Source organism: Theropithecus gelada, chromosome 1 (assembly GCF_003255815.1).
Source record: "Theropithecus gelada isolate Dixy chromosome 1, Tgel_1.0, whole genome shotgun sequence".
In the NCBI taxonomy this organism is placed as follows: Eukaryota; Metazoa; Chordata; class Mammalia; order Primates; family Cercopithecidae; genus Theropithecus; species Theropithecus gelada.
This window is the reverse complement of record NC_037668.1, coordinates 204,974,407-205,002,246: the sequence shown is the minus strand read 5'-3', so window position 1 is coordinate 205,002,246 and position 27,840 is coordinate 204,974,407. Positions and strand designations below refer to the sequence as shown.

At 44.1% G+C, this 27,840-nt stretch overlaps 1 protein-coding gene and 1 pseudogene across 2 annotated transcripts in view; one reads left to right on the top strand and one right to left on the bottom strand.

Moving 5' to 3' along the window:
* TRIM67 (tripartite motif containing 67) overlaps positions 1-10,897 on the bottom strand; it is a 54,217-nt gene extending 43,320 nt beyond the window's left edge. Inside the window, exons 1-3 of one of the 2 annotated variants that reach the window (XM_025396241.1) lie at positions 10,698-10,897; positions 10,076-10,577; positions 9,785-10,012 (exon numbers count right to left, since the gene is read on the bottom strand). In XM_025396241.1, coding sequence (XP_025252026.1) covers positions 9,785-10,012; positions 10,076-10,577; positions 10,698-10,825 — 858 coding nt within the window. In that variant the 5' untranslated portion in view covers positions 10,826-10,897. Of the gene's footprint in view, positions 1-9,784 lie in introns of both variants that reach the window. The other variant, XM_025396232.1, reaches the window with a different exon arrangement.
* Positions 10,898-25,178: 14,281 nt separating this feature from the next.
* Positions 25,179-27,840, top strand: part of LOC112634314 — an 18,610-nt pseudogene continuing 15,948 nt past the window's right edge.

The following is a 27,840-nucleotide window of genomic DNA, read 5'->3' as shown; positions in this document are numbered from 1 at the left end:
CCATATTTATAGCCCAAACTGCTGCAACAGCTTCTAATTACACATCCTGCCTCCACTCTTGTCCCCCTACTATCCATTTTCCAAACCACAGTCAGAGTGCTCTTTTAGAAAAGAAACATCGCACCGCAGCTTAAAGCCTTCTGGTGGTTACCCATAGCACTTACTATTAAATTCAAGCTGTTCTGCGCGGCCTGCCAGGCCCTGCACCCTCTTGCCTCTCTGTCTGACTCTCTGTTTCTGCCCCTTATCCATCTATTTCATTATGCCCCAAGCACACTGGCCCATTTCTGTCATTTAAACACACCAGGCATCACCTGCCTTCCCCGTGAAATGTGCTGCCTTCTGAACCATGCAAGCCTGGTTCTTTCCCATCCAGTCTTCAAGTCTGAGCTTGAATACATCCTCCTCAGTGATTATTTTTCAACTTTCCTGTCAAAGAGGTCTGCCTAAGTATTATTGGCATTTTAAAATGCAGGCAAGGTCTCATTATGTTACCCTGGCTGGTTTTGAACTCCTGGCCTCAAGCAATCCTCCTGCCTCAGCCTCCCACATTGTTAGGATTATAGACATGGGACACTGTGTCTGGCCCTGCCTAAGTATTTTTAATCACATTGTTTTTACTGCCATCTTGGTATTTATCACTATCCAGCTTATTTATTTATTTATTTACTTGTTAATTTTCTTTCTCTTGTGACTAGATTTATGCTCTTTGAGGAAAGAAAATTCCATCAGTGGCCTCAGTGTTTAGAACTGTGTCTGATACGATATATAGGCATTCAAGGTGTCCTCATTGACTGAATGAGGAATTAGGTGAATTGAAGGAGAAATAATCATTAGCAGCATCAGCTCAGAAAAAGGATGTAATGGTCAAGAGACAGCATCAGTATTTACGTTATAGTAAGTGCTAGAGATGGCTTTTAGTTGTGGGTGCATAGCTCAGCTGATAGGTAAAGCTAACCATAATGCAACAAATAATTTGAGTGAGGGAAAGTCTCATTTGTTCATTTGAGGAGGCTTGTTGTTTCTGAGTATTCATAGTTCACTGGTTTCCTGATTTTATAGATATCACCCAGAATCAAACTGTAAGGATTGGGAGATTGAGTAAGTACAAGTATGGGTCTAAATTTCCTAACACAACCTTGACCTAATTTTTTACAACTATGCGCCGTCTGGACAGATTTTTTTAGATGTCATGTGACTAAGGCCCAGCCTCTCCTTCTGGAGTGAGTGCTGGCAGGTGTCCACATCCTGTCTGATACGTCTGTCACTGAGGCCTCATCCATACTCCCGCTTCCCAGAACCCAGATCACCTTGCCCTGTCCTTGTGAATCCTTTCGCACCCTCTCTCTCCTCCACACCACATCTCCCTTCTGTAGCCACTGTCACCACATGTAAATAGAGAGCAAGTGCTAGTGATTTCTCACATCCCTTATAGCTCCCAAACTCTTGCCTTATTTGTCCCAAAGAGGACACTGAAGCTCCCCCATCCCGTCCCCACCTTCGATTCCCTTTTCCTGCTGCCCCATTCCAGTTGAATGAGAGGTGGTGCTCCATCTCTGTTTCCCCTGCTTTTAAAAATAGCTGTCAGCTAACGCTTTATTTCTTCTATGCATAATTACTCTTCAGCTGATGCCATAGGCATCTGTTTTTCTTCAAATATACATATAGCATTCTGTTGCATTTTTACAGTTATTCAAAATGTACAGTGAGGAGCAATAAAGGGGGCCATTGTTGTTTGTTTGTTTTTAGAGTTGGGGTCTTGCTCTGTTGCCCAGGCTAGAGTGCAGTGGTACAATCATAGCACACCACAGCCTGGGCCCAAGCATTCCCTCTGCCTCAGCCTCCTGAGTAGCTGGGACTGCAGGCATGTGTCACCATGCTTGGCTAATGTTTTTATTTTTTATAGAGAAGCAGTCTCTCTCTGTTGGCTAGTCTAGTCTCAAACTCTTGGCCTCAAGCAATTCGCCCACCTCTGCCTTCCAAAGTGCTGAGATCACAGGCATGAACCACCATGTCCAGACTTGCTTTTTGCAAAATTATTTCACAATTTCCTGTACAAGTTTAGCAAGCCCCTTCTTCTCAAGTTTCCTCATCTGCAAAATGAGGAGGTTGTAACTTATAATCGCTGTTAGAAAACAGCAGACCCTAGAAAATAAACATTTTTAAAACCCTCAGTTTCCCATCAAGAACTTTGCAAAAGGAAATTCCAAACTGGGAGGAAGGAATTTGCCAAAGTCCCTCCCAATGTCTGTCTGGATTCTCTGCTATTCCTGAGGTCCCCTGGTTGTGATTGTCATAACCTCCACCACTACCTGGGCAGCCACCCAACCCAAAATGGCTAAAGAGTGGATAAAGCATTTTCTTTGCTGCTTTAGAGAAAGCTAAGACACAAATTAATATGAAACCCAAGGTACAAACAGCTAAGTAAGTTTCTTTTCAATCCCAGGAAAGCAGCAGAAAGCATTTCTCCAGAATTTCTTTCTCCTCAGGCCCCTCTGCTCTAACTCAGGAGGACTCATACAGATTTGCAGACACTTCCCACCCCTTAGAGATTCCTGCCCATCTCTGGGCCAGGTGGTCTTTGAGCACCATATAGTTTCCTGGTACCCAGAGTTTGTGTAACCTAAAGATCCTGACTGGTGCCCAGGGTAATGAAATAAGACTCTAGTTCAAGGAGACCCCCTAGAGGAGACACATCCACTTCTCAGATGACTTGCAGTGAAAGTCATGGGCCTAGCATCCTGGAGCGCTAAAAGCAGTCCCATTAGGGCATTTCAAATTTTAAAGTACATGCAAATCACCTAGAATCTTGCTAAAATACAAATCCTGAGTCAGCAGGACTGTTTGAGTTCAAAATTCTGCATTTTTAATGAGCTCCCAGGTAATGCTGATGTTGCAGGGTGGAGGACCACACTTTGAGTAACAAGGTTGCAAATCTAGAGGTCAGCAAATTATTTTCTATTAAGGGCCAGATAGTAAGTACTTTCAGTTTTTACAGGCCACAGCATCTCTGTTGCAACCACCTAACTCTTCCAAAAACAAATATGGCCAAAAGCCACCGTTGGCAACAGTAAATAAATAAGTGTGGCCGTGTTTCAATAAAACTTTATTTACAAAAACAGGGAGTGGGCCACAGTTTGCTGACCCTTTCCCTGGTCTGTTTCAGGAATTAAGAGATTTCCCCCATCTAGAACACTCTATATTGTTGACTTCCACATGTAAGCTCCATCACCATGAATGTCTACTACATAAAAGCCCTTCCATTGCAGGCTAAAAATATAACAATACCTTAACGACACAGTGACCACCGCAGCAAACACGAAATATATTCATGAATAGTGACAGGAGAATTGTTCATTCACAGCCTTTGAGGTTGTCTTCAACTTTTAAACTCTTATATTTCTCTATATAAATAGTCTTCAAAGAGCAGATAAAGCAATTCAAGTTTGTGGATTCTTGCCTTCTTTTCTCAAACCCATTTTTTGTTTCCTAGATGTGTGTGACAAGGAAAGCATATTAAAAAGAAAAAAAGCCTGGGTGCGGTAGCTCACGCCTGTAATCCCAGCATTTTGGGAGGCAGAGGTGGGCAGATCACCTGAGGTCAAACCCTGTCTCTACTAAAAATAAAAAAGTAGCTGGGCGTGGAGGTACATGCCTGTAACCCCAGCTACTCAGGAGGCTGAAGCAGGAGAATCTCTTGAACCCAGGAGGTGGAGGTTGCAGCGAGCTGACATTGCACCATTGCACTCCAGCCTGGGCAACAAGAGTGAAACTCCATGAAAGAAAGAAAGAAAGAACGAGAGAAAGAGAGAAAGAAAGAAAGAAAAAGAGAGAGAGAGAGAGAGGAAGGAGAGAGAGAGAGAGAGAGAGAGGAAGGAAGGAAGGAAGGAAGGAAGGAAGGAAGGAAGGAAGGAAGGAAGGAAGGAAAAGAAAGGAAAGAAAGAAAGAGAAAGAAAGAAAGAAAGAAAGAGAGAGAGAGAAAGGAGGGAGGGAGGGAGGGAGGAAGGAAGGAAGGAAGGAAGAAAGAAAAAGAAAGAAAGAAAGAAAGGAAAGAAAGAAAGAAAGAAAGAAAGAAAGAAAGAAAGAAAGAAAGAAAACATTTTAAAGGAGTAACAAAAGGGTTCTTTCTAATAGTTGTTCCTGAGTTACCAACCTACTTGGAATTAAATCTAAGCATAGGGTAGGGCTACAGCCAAGGTGGCTTGAAGACAGTGGTGATGTTGGCACAGATGGTGTAAAGTGCTGCAGCCTCTAGTTAGGGGAGTCAGCTCATCTCCCCAGGGCTCTGAGCAGATTTGCAGTTGGTTCTTAGCCAGTCTGGGGCAGATAAGAGAGAAACCATCCTAGGCACTTCTTTTCCCAGAACTTCAGAGTTGGTAAAAGATTCAACTTCTCAAAAATTTAGGCTTTGGGGCAGTTGTGGTGTCACATGCCTATAATTCCAGCACTTTGGGAGGCCGAGGCGGGTGGATCACCTGGGGTCAGGAGATCAAGACCAGCCTGACCAACATGGCGAAACCCTGTCTCTACAAAAATTGGCCAGGCGTGGTGGCGCATGACTGTAATTCCAGCTACTTGGAGGCTGAAGCAGGAGACTTGCTTGAACCCGGGAGGCAGGGGTTGTAGTGAGCTGACATGGTACACCACTGAACTCTAGTCTGGGCAACAAGAGCAGAAACGCTCTCAAAAAAAAAAAAAAAAAAAAAAAGTCAAAGGTTTGGCCCAGTGGCTCACACCTGTAATCCCAACAGTTTGGGAGGCCAAGGCGGACGGATCACTTGAGGTCAGGGGTTCAAGACCAGCCTGGCCAACATGGCAAAACCCTGTCAAAATTTGTAAAATACAAAAAATTAGCTGGGTGTGGTGGCGCATGTCTGTAATTGCAGCTACTCGGGAGGCTGAGGCAGAATTGCTCGAACCCAGGAGGCGGAGGTTGCAGTGAGCTGAGATAGTGTCATTGCACTCCACCCTGGGTAACAGAGCAAGACTTTGTCTCAACAAATAAAAATTAAAAAAAAAAAAAAAAATCTAGGGCTTCCATTCAGAATGAGAATGAGCATATTTCCATGCCACATGCTCTGAGAGCCCTGGCGGACTCTTTTCAGTTTGGACTCCAAACACTCTGCTTAAAGTTGGCAGCAAGTGTACAGTCATCAGCCATAGAGTTGTAGACTTCAGGCCCCCCGGAAGGGTTTTACCGAACACTTCTCCCTACCTAACTCTTTTGGCCCACCCAACCCCACCTGAAAATGCCTTAGGTGGGCCCCCAAGGCCTTGCCTTTTCACGGATCTTAAAATCCAAGAGGTTATAGTGAAGAATATCTGTACGTGTTAAATCAATTGTTGAGGGAAGATCCCTAACTAGTAGTAGTTAAAAATATGAAAATAACATGTCATCTTTTTAAAAATAGTTCTAACAATCATGTAATGAAAATAGCAAATAATAATTATGAGAGAGAAGACAAATCCACCTTATCATTTCTCCCTGTGGTCCCTATTCATGTGAATTTTTAATTGTTTACATAATTTTGTTATTAAGTAGGTGTCATCTACAAAGGTAATCTACAAATTACCTTTGTAATTTGGAAACATTAGATATCTTAAAGTCAGGTATCCTTTGACATAGCAATTCCATATCTAGAAATGTAACCTGAGGAAATAATTAAGAGTGTAGGCATAGATTTAACAAACAAAATGTTTGTAACAGCAAAAGAAAGAAAACAACCCAAAGTTCAGTACTAAGGTGTTGATGAAATAAAATATAAATGCCTGTGATGAAATGGCAGGCAGCCGTCAGAAATGATGTACATTGGTCAGGTGCAGTCACTCTCGCCTACAGGTATGATCCCAGGCTTTTGGGAGGCCAAGGTGGGAGGATCGCTTCAGACCAGGCGTTTGATTGAGACCAGCCTGGCCAACAGAGCAAGACCTCGTTTCTACAAAAAATTTTAAAATTAGCCAGGCATGGTGGTGGGGTGTGCCTGTAGTCCCAGCCACTTGGGAGGGTGAGGTGGGAGGATCCCTTGAGCCCAGGAAGTTGAGGCTACAGTGAGCTGTGATCACAGCACTGCACTCCAGTCTGGGCAACAGAGAGAGACTCTGTCTCAAAATATTAAAAAAAAAAAAAAAAGAATTACAAATATTAAAATATTTTTACCTGTGATCATAGTGCAACTATAACTACATGTTCTTTGTCATGTATGTGCTATCCCTTTTAATAGCAGAGGTGCTTCCTCTCAGCCTTTAAAGCTTAACATACCCTTTTTACAAAATAAGGTAAGGCTGAGAAGCCACCTGCCTTTTGGTAGAGCTTTAAGATGTGGGAGTTGGCTGGGTGCAGTGGTCCACACCTGTAATTCTAGCATTTTGGGAAGGCAAGGCAGGAAGATCACTTAAGGCTAGGAGTTGGAGACCAGCCTGGGCAATGTAGTAAGACCCCATCTCTTAAAAAAAAAAAAAAAGACATTCGAGTGATAAAAAGTCCTGTCTTTCTTGAGTTTTCCAGGCCACACCCTCTCCCTTGCTTTTGTGAGGTGCTGACTCAGTGGGAATAGTACTCCTGGAGTATCAGTGAGATTTTCTTTTAAGGCTCTTTCTATTTACCATGGTTCTCAAAGAACTCCAGAAGAAGAAGAGCTTATCTATCAAGAAAAAGAATTATTCTCTAACCCCTACTTAGGAATCAACTCCTACCCAGTTTAATTCAGAGCTGGTCATCTGTACCCAGCTGGTCAGAGTTCTCCCTGAGTTAGGAGTTATAGATGTTGACATTCTGTGGCATGTCACACTAGGAAAGAGCTATGGTACACAGTAACCCTTTCCTCCAGTTTCAGGAAAAACAGATTTTCATAATCAAGAAGCAAAAAAACCAAAAGCTCTCCTGTACAGTTACCCTTCCCTATCCCATCTTCACATCAGAGGCTCTTTGAAACAGTTAATCCTTTCCCAAGAAATTCATATAGAAATGTGTTTAGCCAAGACCTAAAGATTTTTACACTGCTTTTAAAAGGTGATTATCAATCTTGTTTTAAAACAGATTTAAGTGTCACGTATATATGTCTTTCCTTAAGAATCACTAATCAGAAGGCAAGCTGCAGTAATGCCAGAGAAAAATTAAAGCAAGGCTTTGATGATGGCTTCTTTAATCACAGGAATATTAGAGAAATGTTGCTGTCCCAATTCTAGTTCTAGTGATGCAATGAGGCTTTGTCAAGATTCTGAGATTTTTAGATAACAACAACAACAACAAAATCCAGAGACTTTATGTTTTACTGTAAAACTTAAATTGCCAACAGTGGGAGTCTTAATGAAGTGTTCTAGTTTGTCTTTCAAAAGTAGCCACCCTCGCAGCATACATGCTGGTCTAGATGTCCAGCCACAAAGCAAGACCACCAGTGTTTGACCAAGGCTCTCCCATTTATCATTTCTTTTAATTGCCAGCCCCCAGGTGAAATGCTCATAATAAGCACTTAGTAATTTTCCTTTCTGTAGAAATCAATAGTATTTGCTGAAGAAGAACAGCAGCACTTCTATTCATTCTTGAAAACAGGTGTTCACAAAAGCATCTCGTAGTGTTTCTTCTGGATTTAGGAGGATGTCATAAAATTGAGATCCTGCATGGTCATATTCCCATAGTTTACACTGCCCACTGTAGGGGGCAGATATCACATGTGCTTCCTAGATTTCCTCATAACTTTGCATTGCTGGCTGAGGATAGAAATTTTATAAAACTGTTGTTGACACCAAGCAAGGGATGACCAATAATTTTTCCTGTACAACCTTAGTTCTTTAAACTGTAGCTCATTATCCAACTCACTTTTCCATGAAAGACACTTAATTTCTCTTATAATTGCAAATTCTCACCTCGACTCTCTTTGGTTTCCACTCTTCACTAATTCTGAACATCTGAGTGGCAACACTCAGAATTAGTTTTGGCTCTCTAAGTGGTGAAGATTTAGCAGTTCGTGAAATCTGAATGTGAGATATGGAATCTGTACTTCTTGTCTTGGTAATTGGTCACAGCCCTTTTTGCAAGTAATTTATGTATTTGTAAAGTGATGTTTATTCACTTAAAAGATGAAATAAGCAAGATAGCTGCAATTACTGTGAAGCAATATGCAACAAAATGTCATATGAATGATAACTAATTCAAGGCAACCATTCTGATTCAGCTCAAAGCTATTTTAGGACTCAGCATAAACACTACCAAAAGTTGCCAGCTCATGTTTTCTCTAGCTAACCAAGTCAATGAGGCCAAATGAGCACTCTTTGCTACTGCCTTGTAGCTTTCTGCAAATTCACTGGTTTTAAGTATTACGACTATACAAATCAGCAGTAACATTTAATGTTATTTATCAATTATATTTAAGGTGCTGTGCTAGAGGCTCAACATACAGTATTATACTTAATCCTTACCACAGTTGTCTAAGTTTGATATTTTTTTTCAATGGGTTTTAAATTGTGCCTAGACTCAGAGAGCTAGTAAATTGCAAGTCCTAAGATTTGGATACAGGTCTGTGTAACTATAGAGCAGGATTTCTCTCCAGAGCACTGTTGACATTTGGGGCTGGATAATTGTTTTGGGGAGTTTTCCTGTGCACTGTAGAATATTTATCAGCTTCCCTGACCTCTATCCACTAGATTTCAGTGGAACTCTCTAGGTGTGACAACTAAAAGTGTCCCCAGACATTGCCAAATGTTGGGGAGGGGTTGGGGTAAGGAGTGAAAATTGGACCCAGTTGAGAGCTACTGCTCTAGAACTAGGGATTTGACTACATATTTATCTTTTTTTCCTATGTATTATGCAAGTTCTCTTCTTAAAGGTGGATTCCTAAAGTGTTTCACATTTGTTTTTCCTAATTTTTAATTCTAAAATGTTAAATTATAATAACAACATATGCTTATTATAGCAGATAATACTATAGAGTAATGATATATGAACAGCAAATCTATATAGGAATGGTTAGTTTCTTAGTCTCTTCCTTTCATCTGTGCTCACTTTTTGCTTATTTCCAGTTGGATAGCCTTGGCCAATTACTTTACTTTCCTCCTCAATTCAAATATTTATTTCTGGCCGGGCTGTTTGGAGACCTCTTGCCTCTGCAGTGAGACTTTACTGGTAAGAGCACATGGAATAATTGGTGTCTGAAGTTCCAGAGGCAGTTAGGGGTCCTTTCCACAAGATGCTAACTCTGCCAGGCCTAGTTCATTGACCTCTCGGGAAGAGAGTCCAGTTGCTCATCTTTGGCCTTTGGATGGGAAATTTAGGTGAATGTTAGAAAAACCAACTCTAGTCTTGACTTGGGGTCTGATCAAGGACCTGACCAGATTTTGGTGGCGTGTCTCTTTCTCGCAGTATCAGATACAAGGACACATTGCCAGCCATAAGTTGCTGAGAGTGGCAGAGGGGAAAAGGAGATCCTGCATGCTTTAACTCAAAAGGGACCATCAAGGTAACTTATTAGTCAGACTTTGTGAGTAAAAGAGCCCTGTTTCTGCGTTTTGGGTGCCCTGTGCCTACATAAATCCTAAAACTTCAGGTGGGTGGGGACCTAATAAGTCATCTTTCCATACCCTTCCCATCTTCAGCATCCAGTCCAGAGTACCTGGAGTTTCTTACGTGTTTGTCAAATGACTATCTGATGGAATGAATGGCTAATAAGTGAGGTAATTCCTGCTTGACCCTCTGACCAACTTTCTGCCAGTTCTCCAAGGGAGAGGCCAAGAGCCTTTCTCCTCATACCCTCTTCCCTGGCACCTGCACTCCCGCGTCCCGGGGGCTCACCTTGTGCTGCTTCCACATGGCCCCCAGCGGCTTCACCTCGTGCTTGGCATGCCGGCCCTCCTCTAGGCACAGATAGCACACCGGGGTTCGACAGCTCACGCAGTACATGCTGTAGTTCTCCATTTCATGCTCGGGACACGTGGGGAACTTGCGGGCCGTGCTGCCCCCAGTCGCCCCAGCCCCCGCGCCTCCCGGGCTCTTGCAGCCGCTGCCTCCGCTGGGGGCGCCCTGGGCGGCGCCAGTGGGCCCAGAGGCTGCCTCGGCGGGCGCCGGCGGTGGCGGCGGCTGCACCAGGCGATGCTTGGCGAAGGGTCCCCGGGATGGATGGCACTTGAGCTGGCAGGCAGCGCAGTAAAGGACGTCGCACTGCTCGCAGAGCGTGGCTGCTGGCTCTGGCGGGGTGCGGTCGCACAGCTGGCAGATGGCCACCGCCGCGGCTGCAGACGCCCCCGGCACGGCCCCGCGGCCCTGCTGGTACCGCTGCACGATGGCCTCGAGCAGCCGGTTTCGCTGGAAGCCGCGCAGGCCGCGGTGGTCCAGGGAGGCACTGCGGTGGCACTGCGGGCACGTGATGGAGCTCGAAGACGAGGACAGCGAGGAGCAGGCGGCACCCCGAGCCGCGGCGGCGGAGGAGCCGGGTGGTGCGGGCACCATGGGCAGCACGCGAACCCCGTTGGGGGACTTGAGGCTCGGGGTGTAGGACCCATAGCCGCTGTCTGTCTCGCTGTACAAGCTCAGCTTGTCCGCGTGGTCTCCACCACCTCCCGCACCGCCGCCGAGGCCGCCAGCTGCACTCCCGCCCGCACCGCTGCAGGCCGGGCCCGCCGCCGCGTCGTGCTCCAGAGAGGGAGTAGCAGCGGCGCCCGCCGGCAGCCCCGAGCCCCGGGAAAGCAGGAGCGGCTGGGGCAGGTGCTGCTCGCCATCCGGGGTCTGCACCGCGATGGTGCGAGCGCAAGGCAGGCAGACATTGTGGGAACAGGGCAGGATGATAGGCTCCCGAAACAGAGAGCCGCACACGGGACACTTCAGCTCTTCCTCCATCGCGGCACCGGCTGCCCGCGCTGCTCTGCCCTGGGGATGAATGGCCGGAGCTCGGGAGACTGGCGGAGGAGGACCAGCGTGGTGCGCCCCGGTGAGACGGCGGGCGGGGGCATCACACGGGCATGCCCACTTCACAGCCGAGGGGCACGCCCCTCTCTCTGTCCTGTAGCCACCGCCCTAAGATGATAGGGGGGCGAGAGAAGGGAGGGGGTCCTCACCTCCTGCCCGCGAGGCTACCGCACCGGCGGCTTCAACCTGCGGCCAGAGTCCGAAGCGGGTCGGCTGCCCTCGCGGTGGCCTGCGAGGAGCTTTAGGTGATGAATCAGCACCAGCGCCGCCGCCGGCTGCAGCGCACGCCTCCTCTCCACCCCAGGACCAGCGGCCGGGCTGCTGTGCGTTCACTGCTTCAGCCCCTGGCTCCGGTGGGCGGCTACCCCGAGGACCCCCTTCTGCCCCCGCCCAGCTCCTTATCGTGGTGATCAGGAGGTGAGCAGGCAGGTGCGAAGGCCGTTCAGCTGCGGGGCTGGGATCAGCACCACGAGGCGGTGGACAGCGCCCGGGAGCCGAAGGTGGGGCTCCAGCTGCCGGCTCGCGGACCCCTGGGCCGCCACCCACCAGGTCGCTGGGGCCGCGGCCACCTCGGTGGGACCCGACCGGCCGGGAGACAGCCGCTCACCCTCCTCCTCGGCGGCTGCGGACGCCGGCTGACTGCGCCCTGGGGCTTCCTCCCTGCGGCCGGGATTGACCCGCTTCCCTGGTTCCCAGCTGCTGCTCCTGCGGAGCCTCTGACCTTGGCCGCGAGACGCTGCAGCCAGCGGGCGGAGGGCGAGCGCCCAGCTGGCTCGGGAATCCCCTCCCCGCCTCCCTCCAGCCGCTGCCGCCGCCTCCCAGCGCGGCGCGCCGAGTTGTAATTTCCAGAGCAGAGAGTAATGGGGAGGAGGGGGAGGAGGCTTCAGCTCAGCGAATAAGGGCTCGCCTCTTGCTGCTAGGGAATCAAGGGGCAATTTTAAGGGTTTTGCAGAGAGGATCATTGTTAATAACAATCCATTATTTGGATGGATATTGCATCTTGAATCAGTACAACGCCCTGCCCCGCCCCGCCCCTGCCATCATCTCCCTGGGCCACTCCAGTTCCATCCCCCACCCCCAACCCACTGCCATACAAGGGTGAAAACGGGGTCCTAAAAAGACAGTCGTTTAGAAATGGATAGGCAACGTGGCCTGATAGTCGCTTCCTAAACTATGATAAAGCAAAAAAATGCAAGTCACAAAATGTCGGGCAGCCTGAAGTCCAAGGGTGAGGTTTTATTTATGAATTGAACCACAAGCCATTTTGTCTCTTCGTTTCAACCAAGGGTGCTCATCCGCGTTCCAGGTCAACTGTGTGCACGGACTGAGCGAGGACACGCGGTGCCGCTCACAAAATGGGGCTTCCTGAGAAAGGCGAGAGTACGCCCGGGTAAGGCCCTGGGAACCGAACGCCCCCAGACCCAGCCCTACCCCGCTGCGGATGTGGCGGTGTGCGGCGGACAGCAAGACCGCGAGCGGCGGACGGCAAGACCGCGAGCGGCAAGGCGGCGAGCGGGGACGTTCCTTTTATGAATGGGAAAATCTCCACATTCTCCAATGCCAGCCACGAGCTGCGGGAACAGCCTCCCACCCGCTGCCCCGGCTGTTGGGTCTGCTCGGCTGTTCTTCTCCGCTGCTGCCGAGGGAAGGCTGGGTGGGAGAGGCAGAGGTGGGTGGGGACAAGCAGAAGGAAGGGCTGGCAGCGCAGCCGGCTCTGCCTACAGAAGTTTCACGCTGGCATGAAACAGATACAAATTAGAAAATCGTTTATTTAACAACGATACGAATATTGAAGTCATGCCTCCCCCGGTTCCAAGGTTCTCCATGCCTCTCCCGTGCTCCGAACAAAGACTAAAGACTGGAGTTGCAGCGCCAGGCGCGGACCCAGGCTTCTACTAGTTCCCGGGTGAGCAGGCGCAGGCTGGCGGGGGTCAGGCAGAGGGAAGCTGCAGCCTGCGCCGAGGCTTGGGGCTCGGTGCCTGGGGGACAGGAACCCCTGCAGGGGGACCACTGGGGCAGGGCGTGGCGACGAGCTCCTGGTGGCAGCACGAAGGCCCAGAACCTTGGAAGTCAGGACGCCCCGGGACCACTGGCCCCGCTCAGCAGCTCGCTTAGGCTTTCCTTCGCTCGGATCCTGAACTGCCAAATGAATATTGTCATAATACTCATGTCTAGGAACTAAACGAGCTAGTTGTAAATACAGACGGCGTTTCCCACTTTCTGTCTTTGTTGTGGGGGCGGCGGTTGGGTCTCGCTGGGTCGCCCAGGCTGGAGTGCGGTGGCACGATCATAGGTCACTACAACCTCGAACTCCTGGGCTCAAGCGATCCTCCTACCTCAGCCTCCCAAGTAGCTGGGACTACAGGCCTGTGCCACCACGCCAGGCTCTGTTTTAAAATCCTATGAACCGGGCGCGGTGGCTCACGCCTGTAATCCCAGCACTTTGGGAGGCCAAGGCGGGCGGATCACAAGGTCAGGAGATCGAGACCACGGTGAAACCCCGTCTCTACTAAAAATACAAAAAACTAGCCGGGCGCGGTTGTGGGCGCCTGTAGTCCCAGCTACTCGGGAGGCTGAGCCAGGAGAATGGAGGGAACCTGGAAGGCGGAGCTTGCAGTGAGCTGAGATCGCGCCACTGCACTCCAGCCTAGGGGACAGAGCGAGACTCCATCTCAAAAAAAAAAAAAAAAAAAAAAAAAAAAAATCGTATGAACTTTCCGTCCGGCTTTGCAGCTTGCTTCCATTTTGTGTCAAAGTTGAAGAGCAGGCCAAGCTAAGGCCAGATAGAGCATCGCACAGCATTAAGAGACCTGACTCTACTTCCCCTCAGCTGGGGGGCTTGGAACAACCATTTAACCAGGCATCAGTAGCCACAGATGGGAGATGGTAACAACCTGTCCTCATCTGCCTTGCGTAGATAAAGCCACAATGAGCTGGATCCTGCCTGCAACTCTCAGATAAGCCTTCCAGAAATGGGCTGTGGAATCTACAGGGTCATGTCAGAAATGCAGTGTATGGGTAGGTCTGTAATTGAATGCACTTAAAGATGCATTCTGTGACCCTAGCAAGTGCCATCATTTACGCCGGCTCAGCCCAGCCTCCTGGTGACCACAAGGGAAGTCACACCCTCTTATGGTTCTACTGTGAACAGGTCTGCCCCAGACCAGTAGTCACAGGGCTGAGGTCCAGTCTGCTTTGTCATTTTTGGACCAAAACAAACTGCTCGGGGGTAGGGGTGGCCTCCTGGAGGGGTGTGTAACTGCTTTCCTGTACAGAAGGACTTAAAGTTCAAGCACTCCTCCACTCAGGCTAAGTGTAGCTTTGTTTTCCACGGGTAGGAGGTGATCTAGTACATCAGAATTCTACACCTATGCATTTCTCGCGCACTCTTGTCACCTAAATAACAAAGACACAGGCTCTCTAAAAGAAGAGAGGTTTATTTGAGAAAAAGGTACCGCAATGGAAAGATGCTTGCCATAGTAAATTCTGTGTGTATTCAGGGAGGTAACAGAAGACAGAGGTTTTTAAGGGAAAAAATGAAGAAGATTGCATAATTGTTTTGAAATAATTACTCTTGGCTACACATATCAATAACAAGGGTGATGCTAGTTCAAGGCTGGACAGGCAGTTGCTGGGCAGATGTCCTGATAGAAGTAGTTTTTGGTGTAGGGTTGTGATGGCCTCTGTGCAAGGTTGTGGGTTTTGGAGTCTTTTGTGGTCGTTTTTGTTATGAGGCATTTATGCATGAAAATTCTCCCTTCATGGCTCTATTTGTCAGAGTTTTGTTTTGTTTTGTTTTGTTTTAACATTAGTGACTCCATTTTGATTCTGACAGCTTTCATACTCTCAATTCCTACTGCCTTAATTCTACAACATAAATCAGCTTATCCTTGCACTGTACTTTTGCTAAAACATTGTGCATGTGGGGGATTAGCATCCCATCACTCCTTTGTTTGAACTGAAGTTACAAAGCTAGCTTCAATGCTTCACTGTATATAATCACAATTACTTACAATAGTCAATGTTATCCATAAAAAGTCCTCTTTCTGTCTCAACTGTGCCATGAACTATATGCATATAGAGAAGTCATTTTATTTCTCTGAACCTGTCTCTCCCTATTATAAACTTTGGGGATAAAATTCATTGAACTTTAAATTTCCTTCTGGGGCCAGGCGCGGTGGCTCACACCTGTAATCCCAGCATTTTGGGAGGCCGAGGAGGCTGTATCACAAGGTCAGGAGTTCGAGCTACTGACCAGCTACTCGGGAGGTTGAGGTAGGAGAACTGCTTGAACCTGGGAGGCAGAGGTTGCAGTGAGCTGAGATGGTGCCACTGCACTCCAGCCTGGGCAACAACAACAACAACAAAAGGATTCCTTCTGGTTCTACAGTCTTTGTGTATTAGCTATTGTTGATAATGACATATCCCTTGGCCAGATGTGGTGGCTCATGCCTGTAATCCCAGCACTTTGGAAGGCTGAGGCAGGGGTGGATCACTTGAGGTCAGGAGCTCAAGACCAGCTTGGCCAACAAGGTGAAACCCTGTCTCTACTAAAAATAGAAAAATTAGCCAGGAATGGTGGCACATGCTCCCAGCTACTTGGGAGGCTGAGGCACAATAATTGCTTGAATCCCAGGGGGCAGAGGTTGCAGTGAGCCAAGATTGTGCTACTGCACTCCAGCCTGGGTGACAGAGTGAAACCCTGTTTTTTAAAAAAGGAAAACAATAACATATCCCCCCTTTAAAAAATGACTCTCATGAAAAATTTGATCCCCAAATTGAATGACGTATCCATTTTTTTTCCAAGTCACTAGTATATTATTAAAGGCTGGATTGTGGGGTGGGTGAGGCAAGTAATAATATTTGCATTGTACCACTTAACAGTGTGGAATGAGAACCTTATTTAATTTTCAGAACATCTCTGGGAATTAGGCATCACCACATTTCCTCAATTTTAATATGTATATATGTTTACATTTTAATGTTGCTGAAATTAAAACGTATACTACAATTGACACATACTTCTGCTCTCCCTACTGTTACTCTGTTACTTTGATGGTGCATCTTATCATCACTGGGCCTCATGGAAAGTACATTAGTAATTAAAACTCCACAATCCACTGCTATCAAGGCAGAGAAAAACAGATTCTGCCATGAGTTACTTTTGATAATGTACTGCAGGATGGTTTTTACACTTAAGTGTCCCAGAAACACTCAAGAGGCAGACTAATGTAACCTCTCCTCCAAAAAAAAGCACAAAGCAGTTAAATAATTTACTCCAGCTAACACAGCAAGTTAGAAGTAAATCATCTGCATTCCTTTCAGAACCTTCAAATTTCAAGCATGGAGTAGAATGGAATTTAAAGCTTTATCAGCTAAAATCAGATGCTGTAATCTCAAGTATAAGAATCTCTAAAACAAATTTTTAAATGAAAGCTTGTGATATTTTTTCTTTTCGTTTTTTGGGTTTGTTTTTAACAGTTTAGGGGAATTCAGGAAATTCAATAGAAATCTACAGACCAGAAGCCATCTGGTCTAAAGTAGTTTGCATTTAACTCAAAGAAAGTGACCATATCCACATCTATGCATAGTGTACCAAAGTGTCTTTGCAGCAAAGTTAATGAGGAACAATTATCGCTAACAACATAAAGCACTCTCCCCAGGGTGTGTAATTGGCTTCTTTTCCAGAAAACACTTTCTATTGAGTAATCTTAAAATCTAGCCACTTTTCCCTTCAAACATCCTTGATTGGTGCTTAACAACCTTGTTTTAATTTCTGAATACCAAATGATGACCACCCCCTTCCAATTCTGAGATTCATCTTCTGTACAGATCAGGTGATCTGGTCTTAGAAAGTCTGCTTTTGCCTCACTGCATCTTTTGCAAGCAAAAGAGTTTGGAATCAAATCCCAGATGAAGAAAATTGATTTCAATTTAGAGGATTCTTTATATACCCAGGGTATCTCTGTAATGCATGAAAACTAATACTATTACCACAAAAGCAATTTTTGGCACTTCCCTCTGGTTACATATTTCAGCTATAAGAATTGCAGTAGTGCTGTACACTTTCACGGCACCCCTTCACATATTTTATTTTATTTATTTGTTTCAGACAAGGTCTCGCTTCATCACCCAGGCCGGAGTGCAGTGTTGTGATTATGGCTCACTGCAGTCTTGAACTGTTGGGCTCAAAGGATCTTCCTGTCTCAGCCTCCAGAGTAGCTAGGACTACAGGTGCATGCCAGCATACACAGCCAATTTTTCTTTCTTTAAAACATGTTTTGTAGAGATGGGGTCTTACTACATTGCTCAGGCTGGTCTTGAACTCCTGGCCTCAAGCAATCCTACCACCTCGACCTCCTAAAGTGCTGGGATCATAGGTGTGAGCCACTGTGCCTGGGCCCATTATTTAATTTAATCCTTACAGCAATGTGGGTTGGCCTGAGAGATGATGAAAATGAAGAAAGAACCCTGACCCGCATGGTAGGTTTCTACCAGCCATGCTAATACAACTTGATTGCAAATTTAGGCACAATTGTTTAGTTCACGGGTGGGCAACTGACTAGGCTGAACCAGTCAGAATCTTTTCTTCCTGAAATGTAGAATTGGAAACCAGAGAAAGAATCTGCACGGGCCTCTAACACAGATGTTAAGGAACTGTTATTGTCCCGAAAAAGAAAAGAGAAAAAAAAAAAAAAGAAAAAGAGACAGAGAGTGAAGAATAAAGCAGAAAAGCAGAAAAAGAAGAGAGGAGCCCTCCTGAGGTCTCACAACCGTGCATGTTTCTGAGACTTGGCTACATTCATGAATAAAACTCCCTTCTACCCTTAGGAAAAATATAATTTCCTTTCCTTATTTTTCTCCCTTTCTTTCTCTCTTTCTTCCCCCCACCCTCCCACCCTTCCATCCTCTCTATTCCAAAACTAGCTGGGGAGATGAGGGGGTAGTTCGGAAGGATAAGATTGGTTGACCCATTGGCCTATTCAAACAATTAGGGGGACACGCTTATTTAGTCGGACACTTTAGTCACCTCTGTTGGGATATTGAAATATTTCTTCTCCCCAGCTTCTCTTTATTGAATTCTGACCTTGACTCTTTGTTGGTTTTGCCCTTGTCATTCTTGGATGCTATTTTCTCCTTATAGCTTGACCATTTCAGTCCATTAAGCTCTACTTCTCCCTTTGCTCTCATCCTAACTATCCACTCTAATGAGCCATTTGCTTCCCTTCCTTGGGCTCCTGCTTCCTCTCCCTGACCACAGCGACAGCCATGGCTCCATGATGCCTCTGTTCTCACCACTCAATATTCTCTTGAACAGGAAATCAATGTTAGATTGCACTTGATGGTGCGTATAACTGCAACGGCCTCTCATATTAAGACAAAGAGCAAACTCTGGAGGTTTGTAAACTGTAGAGTGCTATACTGGGGATAACAAGTTACTTGTTACTTGGTGAGTATAAGAGAGATCAGAGCACAAGTTGTGGAATAGTGCATGAAGAGTGCTTTCAAACTCTGATAGCCTTACTCAGCCATTTGCTCTGTAAGGCTCTACCACCAGGGGAAAAATGCTCATGCCACAAAGCAGGGCACCTTTCACATGGCAACATGCTATAATCCACCGAGAACCGTGTCATCATCCAGTTCACTAGCCTGCAGTGTTACTTATAATACGGAAATTACTATTCAAGTGCAATGACTACAGTTTCCTAACAGCAACCATATTTGACTGATTTCTACATAAGGAGCCCTTAGGTTTGGTAGAAACTTGACAGACCTCCTGAGTTTTGCATGGTGGTTGGGAGTGTTGGCTTGGAAGCCAGACCACATAGGTTAGAATACTGGCTCTACTGCTTACTAGCTGAGAAAACTTTCGCAAGATGCTTAACCTCTCAGCCACTTGAATTTCTCATCTATAAAACTGAGATAACAAAGGTACATACCTCAAAGAGCTGGGACTACCCAATGAAATAACGCAGGTAAAACATTCAGAAAAGTCAATGTATAGTGCTCAACAAACATTAGGTGTTGTTACTTTTTAAGTTTTATGCCCCTTGGCCCCACAATACAGGACATGGTGCCCTTGAATGGCTGATTCTCAACAGACATTTGTGAATAGGTGAACTGCAATCAGACTGTTTTGGCTGGAATGTCAGGCTGTATTTGAGAATAGCAGAGAGAGTGAGCCGCTTGTCTTTTGCGAGTGAGAAGAGAAGACGGAAGAGCTATCAGAACCATCTATCAGGAAACTGCTGTAATATTTAGAAAAAATACAATCTCTGCTCTAAAGGAGCTTAACGTTAAAGCAAAGATCATGGCTAGAGGCAAAAAAATGGAAGTAATGAACTTGCAAAAACTAGAGAGCAAGCTTTCTTTGTTTTAAAAAAAAGCAAAGGAAACAAAGAGATACATTTAAATATTTATGCTATCTATAGATTAAGGGTTAAGAACATTGATTTTAAAGCTTTTAGTGAAATAATGCCAGATAAAAGACATTATGACCTGTAGTACTTGCACATAATTTATATAATGTAACTGGATAATATTAATCAAAATAGTTTCGATTTTTAAAAATAATTTCTTATTGTCATAGTAGAACCAGAGAGAAAGTAGAGAGTCAAGTCTTGAAAAACTATAAGCTTCATGGAGGACCTGAAGTGGCTGTACACTGTGTTTAGACAGGCAGGCCAGGGCAGCCCAGCTGGGTCCCTGTACTCCCCACAAGTGCACCAGAAGCACCTGAATGTTTTCTTCTGTGTCTCAGACCTAACCCAGAAAATTGGCAAACCTATAGCAGCCTTTCAATCAGAGTCTAAAAGAGCCATATGAACAGAAGCCAGACTGAAAAACAGCTCTCAGCAGAAGTCAGTGTGTGTGAGGATGACAGTGACAGTGATAGGAACTTAGACACTTAGTCCACCTACACAGACACATGCTCTCACAACAGAAAACACTCCAGAGCTGAGGTTTACTCAAGAAGGTGAAGAGGGAGGGCTGAGGGTTTGCCTGGAAATCACCCAGACACTTAATTGACTGCTAATAAATTTCCATCATCTAGCAGAATGGTGACTGAAATAGAAGCTAAATTCACCTGTAGAGACAATAATAAAGTTACATTTCTTGTAACCCTAAGTTTGTGGGATGAGATTCTTGCTTGATTTGTATCTTTCATTATTTAATCATCACAACAGACCTGTAAAGTGGGATTATGATATTCTAACTTTATAAATGAGAATGTAAGAGATGGAAAAGATTAAACAACTACTCAAGTGTGCTGGGCCATTAATTGGTGAGAAAGAAAATTTAATCCATGCCTTCTGTTGTCATATTATCATTCATTTGAAAATGTCTGCATGCCTGCTAGGTGTCAGGTACTGTTAGTGAAGAAGGTAAATATGGTTCCTATCTTCACAGAACACCCACATCAAGTGGAGGAGACAGCAATTTAAAACATGTAACAGATATTATCTGGGGTATACTTACTCCCTGAAATCTAAATATTTTGGATTCAGGTTGGTGATTTCACATCTTATGAAAGTCCAAATACCTTTCTAGAGTTTTTAAGAACTCACAGGATGCTGGGATGCTCAATGTCACCTCTGCCTATGGCCATCTGCTACAAGTCATTTCTGTACTTTACCCTCATCATCTTAGACATGGTACCCAGCTCCTTCTTGAGTTTCCAAAGTGCCCACTCTTGCCTTTTTATGACTCTGAGCTAATAGCTGGACTCAAGACTCAAGCCCTTCAGACCTGTGCTTGGTTAATCTGGCTGAACTTCTGCTCTCAGCAACCCACCCTCTGAATTTCTGCCCATCCCAAAGAGACTCAAATCCTGATGCTGCTATGGCTCAACTCTGCTCCTCTTGTTCTCATCCACTCCACCTTCATGTGAACAAGTGGTCCGACTTACCAAAGAGGTTAGAAGAAGGCAGTACGGACCTCAGAGCTGGGGACAAAGTCAAATGATGTAACATACATGTAAATTGAAGTTGCAGGAGGAAAGGAGACAGAGCTGGACAGGCTGTGGTAACTTAGAGGTAAGCACTGTAAACCCTAGGGCAAGCACCAAAAATAAAGTGGAATAACTAAGGCAATAATGTAGATAAAATGGAATCATTAAAACATCCCCAATTCAAAAGAAGACAGAAAAGGGGGGAAAAAGGAATCATAGAGCACAAGAGACAAATGAAAAACAAATAGTAAGATGGTAGATTTAACCCCAGTCACAAGCACAATTACATTAAGTGTCAATGTTGTAATCACTTCAACTAAAAGGTAAAAATTGTCAGATTACATTTTATTTAAAAAGCAAGAAATCTGCTTTAAATATAAAGACACAAAAATAGGTGAAAAGTGTGTACAAAGATATACTATGTAACTACTAATCAAAAGAAAACTAAAGGGACTATATTCATATCAAACAAAGTACATTTAGAGCTAGAAATATCACCAGAAATAAAGAAGAATAATATTATTAGCAAAGGATAATTCAAGAAAACATTACAATCCTATGTTTAGGCAGATTGTATTAACATAATTTCAAGGTACATAAACAAAAAATGGAAAGAATTGAGAAAGAAGTAGATAACTCCACAAATATAGCTGGAAACTTCAACATTACCTTGTAATATATAAAACAAATAAACAAAAAATTAGTGAGGAAATAGAAAATTTGAGAAACACTATTAACCATCTTGATCTGATTGATATTTATAGAACACTCCCTCTAACATAGCAGAATACACAATCTTTTCAAGTACACACAAAACATTTACCAAAATAATTTACATTCTGGGCCACAAAACAAATCTCAATAAATTTAAAAGGATTCAGTCATACAAATATCTTTTCTGATCACAATAAGATTAATTTAGAAATCAATAACAGAAAGAAAACTGGAAAAATCCCAAACACTTGGAAACTAAATGATGAACTTCTTAAAAAGCCATGGGTCAGAGAAAAATCCAAAGGAAAATTAGTAATTCTTTTGAGCTGAATGGAAATAAAAATACAACATATCAAAACTGTGGGATGTCACTAAGAAAGAAAGCAGTGATGAGAGGGAAATTTAATAGCACCAAATGCCTTTATCAGAAAAGAAGAAACATCTTAAATCAATGACCTAAGTTTCCACCTTAAGCAACTAAAAATAAAAGGGCAAATTATAATAAAAGTAAGCAGAAGAATGACAATAATGAATATGACAGCAGATATCAGTGAAATAAAAACAGAAAAATAACAGAAAATATATAAATTCAAAAGTTTGTTCTTTAAGAATGTCAATAAAATTGACAACATGCAAGACTAATCAGCAAAAGGGAGAAGACACAAATTACCAATATCAGGCAATAAAAAGGGGCCATTGCTATAGCTCTCTAGTTATTAAAAAATAAGAGGATATACTGAATAATTTTATGCCAAATGTGTAAATTCCCTAAAACACACATATTACTAAAGCTAACTCAAGAAGAAATAGATAACCTGGTTCATCCTTGTCTATTCAATTATAATAAAGTCATAATTAAAAACCTCCTGGCTGGGCACGGTGACTCATGCCTGTAATCCCAGTACTTTGGGAGGCTGAGGCAGGAGGATCATGAGGTCAGGAGTTCGAGACCAGCCTGGCCAACATGGTAAAACGCCCGTCTCTACTAAAAATACAAAAAATTAGCCAGGCGTGGTGTTGGGCGCCTGTAATCCCAGCTACTCAGGAGGCTGAGGCAGGAGAATCATTTGAACCCAGGAGGTAGAGGTTGCAGTGAGCCAAGATTGTGCCATTGCACTCCAGCCTGGGTGGCAAGAGTGAAATTCCATCTCAAACAAACAAACAAACACACAAAAACCTTCCCACAAAGAACATTTCAGTCCCAGATGGCTTCACTGGTGAATTCTAACAAAAACTTAAGAAATAATACAAATTTTATATATACTTTTTAAAAAAATATAAGAGGAAGCAACACTTTCCAACTCATTTTATGAAACCAGCACTACCTTGGTGCCAAAACAAGACAAAGACTTCATAAGAAAAGAAACCTCAGACCAACACCTGTCATGAACACAGTAGTAAAAATCCTCAACAGCATTTTAACAGTGCGAATCCTTTAATATACAAAAGGGATGGTACTTCATGATCAAGCGGAGGTTTTCCCAAAAATGCAAGTCTATTTCAACATTCAAAAACTAATTAATAGAATTTACCATGTTGATACTCTTTTAAAAAAGCCTATGTTCATCTGAATAGATGAAGAAATAGTGTGGACAAAATTTAAGATTCACTTATAATGAAAGACTCTCAGCAAAACCAAGACTAGCAGGGAACATCGCCAGTCTGATGAAGAACACCTGTGGAAAACCTACAGCTAACAGCATCCTTAATGGTGAAAAGCCTGAATGCGTTCCCATTAAGCTCAAGAACAAGGCAAGGAATACCTTTCACCACTTCAGTATTTACTTGTCGTCTCCACCAGTATAATAAGTCCTGAAAAAGAAATTAAATCATACAGATTGGAAAGAAAAAGTAACACTTTTTTGTATATAACATGATCAACATAGATAATTATTGAAATATTTTGAAATAATATTGAAATAAGTTATTATTGAAAGTGGGCATAGCAATGTTGGAAAGGTCAAGATACAAAAATTAATTATATTTCTATATGCTCACAATGAGTAATGGACATAAAAATGTAAATGTCCTATAACCATCAACAAATTAAATATTTAGGGGAAATGTTAGCAAAACATGTGCAAGAATTTACACTAAAGTCTATAAAACATTCCCAACAAATTAAAGAAGACCTAAATAAATGGCAGATATACTGTGTTCATGGATTAGAGAACTCAACATTGTTAAAATATCAATTATCCGCAATTAATCTAGAGGTTCTGCAAAATCTCAATCAAAATCCCTGAAGGTTTTTTCATAGACGTTGACAAACTGATACTAAAATTTATATGGAAATGCAAAGTACCTAGAATAGCCAAAACAATTTTGTGAAAGAACAAAGTTGAAAGACTTGCACTACATAATTTCAAGACTTGCTATAAAACTCCAGTAACTAAGACAAAGAATATGATTTAAAAAATAAATATACAGATGAAAGGAATAGAATAGACTCCCACATATGTAGTCAATTGCTGTTTTACAAAGACGCAAATGCAATTCATTGGAATAAGGATACTCTTTCACCAATTGGCTCTAAAACAATGGGATATCATATGCAAAAATAAACTCTTACCATAACCTTGCATCATACACAATAAATTAACTTTAAATTGCTCATATATCTTAAGTATAGGAGTAACTATGATAAAACTATTAGAAGAAAAACGTTGTGACCTTCAGTTAGGCACAGATTTTTACATATCGCAAAAAGAGAACAAACCATTTTAAAATGCTGATAAACTGGGCTTTATCAAAGTTAAAAACTTCTGCTCTTCAAAAACACTGTTAAGAAAATGAAAAGACAAACCACAGACTGGGAGAAAATCTTTACAAAATGCATAGCTGACAGAGGACTTGTATTTAGAACATTCCAATAAGACTGGGCCAAAGATTTGCCTAGACCTTTCACCAAGGAAGATACACAGACGGCAAAATAAAAGTACGTACGTAACAAGATGCTCAGCATCATTAGTTATCAGGGGAATGCAAATTAAAACCTCATGGGGGCCGCGCGCGGTGGCTCACGCCTGTAATCCCAGCACTTTGGAAGGCCAAGGCACGCGGATCCCCTGAGGTCAGGAGTTCGAGACCAGCCTGACCAAACGGTGAAACCCCCCTCTCCATAAAAAATACAAAAATTAGCCAGGCATGATTGTGCACGCCTGTAATCCCAGGTACTCGGGAGGCTGAGGCACGAGAATTGTTTGAACCTGGGAGGCGGAGGTTGCAGTGAGCCAAGACTGCTCCACTGCACTCTAGCCTGGGCGACACAGCAAGACCGTCTCAAAAACTAAAAGAAAACAACCTTACGGGATACTACTTACAACTCATATGATTGGTTAAAATTTTTAAAAATCTGGCTGCAGAGATCGCGCCACTGCACTCCAGCTTGGGCGACAGAGCGAGACTACGTCTTAAAAACAACAACAACAACAACAACAACAACAAACCTGTTTGCAGATCCGCCATATTGTCTGCAGAAGCTGGCGCTGAAGCTGCCACCACTTCTGCCGCCAAGTGTGAGCGAACACAGCCGCGATGGAGACCAGGGCAAGCCCAGGGAAAGGCAATTATCAAATGAAGAGCTCTAAGAACAATGCTTTAACCCTGAAGTAACGAAGCAAAACACGTGCAAGAATTTTTAAACGGAGAAATGTGGAACTGATTAACGAAGAAGTTGCCATGTTGGACAGTCTTCTCATGGACTCCTAGGTGAGCTCTACTACTAGGGAGAGTGTGATCACAAGAGAGATGGTGGAGATGCTCTCTCCTGGTGATTCTGACCTGCAGTTAGCAACCACACAGAAATTCTGGAAACTGCTCTCCAAAGAGCCTAGTCCTCCAACAGATGAAGTTATCAACACTCCAAGAGTGGTGGATCGGTTTGTGGAGTTTCTGAAGAGAAATGAGAATTGTACATTACATTTTGAAGCTGCCTGGGCTCTAACAAATATTGCCTCTTGGAACCTCTTATTAGACCAAAATTGTCATTGAAGCTGGGGCTGTCCACATTTTTATAGAGCTGCTTAATTCAGACTTCATGGATGTTCAGGAACAGGCAGTCTGGACACTGGGAAACATAGCTGGAGATAGCTCTGTTTGCCAAGATTACGTCTTGAACTGTTCCATCCTTAATCCTTTGTTAATATTCCTTACCGAGTCCACACGACTGACGATGACACGGAATGCAGTCTGGACCCTGTCAAATCTCTGCCAAGGGAAGAACCCACCCCCAGAGGTTGCAAAGGTCTCTCCTTGTTTGCCTGTGCTGTCTCGCCTACTCTTCAGCAGCGACTCGGACTTGCTGGCAAAGCTTGCTGGGCCCTTTCTTACCTGTCTGATGGCCCCAACGAGAAGATCCAGGCAGTCATAGACTCTGCAGTCTTCCAGAGATTGGTAGAGCTGCGGATGCACAATGATTACAAAATGGCTTCTCCTGCTCTGAGAGTCATGGGTGACATCGTCACTGGGGATGACATCCAGACCCAGGTCATTCTTAACTGTTCAGCCCCACCTTACCTTCTCCACTTGCTGAGGAGTCCCAAGGAGTCAATCCGGAAGGAAGCTTGCTGGGCTATTTCAAATGTTACTGCTGGCGAAAAGCTGAACATTCTAAAAACCAGAGTGCCTCTTCTCCTCCTCCAAAGGATTGCAGCTCCTCGCCGGCAACGGTAAAAAGCTGGACAGAGAATCTCTTTGAGGAGTCGACAGAAGTAGGCTTCAGAATGTCAGTCATAACAAACTTCTCCGAGCTAAAGGAGCATCTTCTAACCCATCGCAAGGAAGCTAAAAGCCTTGAAAAAAAGGTTAGACAAATGGCTAACTAGAATAAACAGTGTAGAGAAGACCTTAAGAAGGGGACTTGTTGGGTTTTTCTTCCTTACACTATATTTTGGCTGCACACATACCTTTAACCCAGGAGCCCGGGGTAGACAAAGGAGGACTAATGTAATCAATTTGCACCTTTTTAAATTTTTCTTTTTTTCTTCAGTGGTGACTTCCTTCCCTTTTGTCTTTTTTCATTCTTCCCAGTCCTCTGCCCTGATCGATCTAACTCTTCTCTTGGGTACTTGAGCAGACAGTATATTCCAGAGGTGGGAGGTGGGAGAGGAAAGAAGAAATCCAAAACAAAGTGTTCTTGCTCTGACAGAATATTAATCTTGTATGCTTGGATTGGGTTATTTAATTTTTTTTCTTTTGCACATTTTCCTTTTATTAAGATTGCTCTTCCCAAGAACCATGAGTTCCTGGTTTTAGTAAACCCAGCCGCCAGCATTGCCTGGGACTAGAGGCTGATGAGGAGGCTACCATGAAACAAAGGTCCCTCCCTCCCTCTGACTCTTTGCTCAGACCTCTTCAGTTTGGGAGATTCTCCTCACTCTCCTGGAGGGTCCCAAGTACACAAGTGGGAGTGCAGGGGAGGAGCACAGGACTTCACATGGGGCTTCCCACATGTAGCTTCTGATCCCATTTTTCCTACTCACCTTCCAAATGGTGTGACCCAACTTCATTTGTTTACTTGAAAATTCCCCCTCCAGGTTGAGAGAACCTCTGAGATGGCTGTATTTTCTGCTAAGCTTGAGACAGGGGTCTGTGGTCCTTCCTTTCTCCTGAGGAGAAAGTCTTTGCTCTGGTGACCTATAAGTTGTAGAGGAGGTTGGAGTGAGAGTGTCGTGTATTGGGATGGTCAGGGATCCCCGTCTTTGGCTTTTCTTCTTCTTCCTCTCCTATAGTTGGGTCATGTATATTTTACTTCCAAAGGAGAGAATTTCAAAAAGTTCTGTATTTTTAAATATTCTATGTATTAGGTAGGTCAATCTTAATTGGTCTCAAGAGGAAGAACTGCCTGTAATTTCTGTAAGTAGGATACTGTGAGGAAGACCAAAAAGAGATGTGGATGCTTCCTCACTCAGGAGGTCTGAGCTTGGTCCTTTTCCTCTCTACTTGGATTCTGGACCACCACCTGGGACCAACCCTCAGCTCTGGAACCTTCATAAAGCAGGTCAGTGTGGCCTGATTGTCCCAGGGCCTGAAGGGAGCAAGGATGAGCTCAGGGCCTGGTGAAGTCTGCTACTCTGTCCTTACTGCTGACCATCCTGCTTGTATCAGGAAACCCAGAAGCACTTTGTTTTCACAAATTCAATCTCAATGGCCATTGTCTACATAACTGATCACCTATGCCTGCCTCTCCTATTTCTTATCTATTATCACTGAAACCTAAACCTAATAGCCTGCTTTTTTTTTTTTTTTTTTTTTTTTTTTTTTTTTTTTTTTTTTTTTT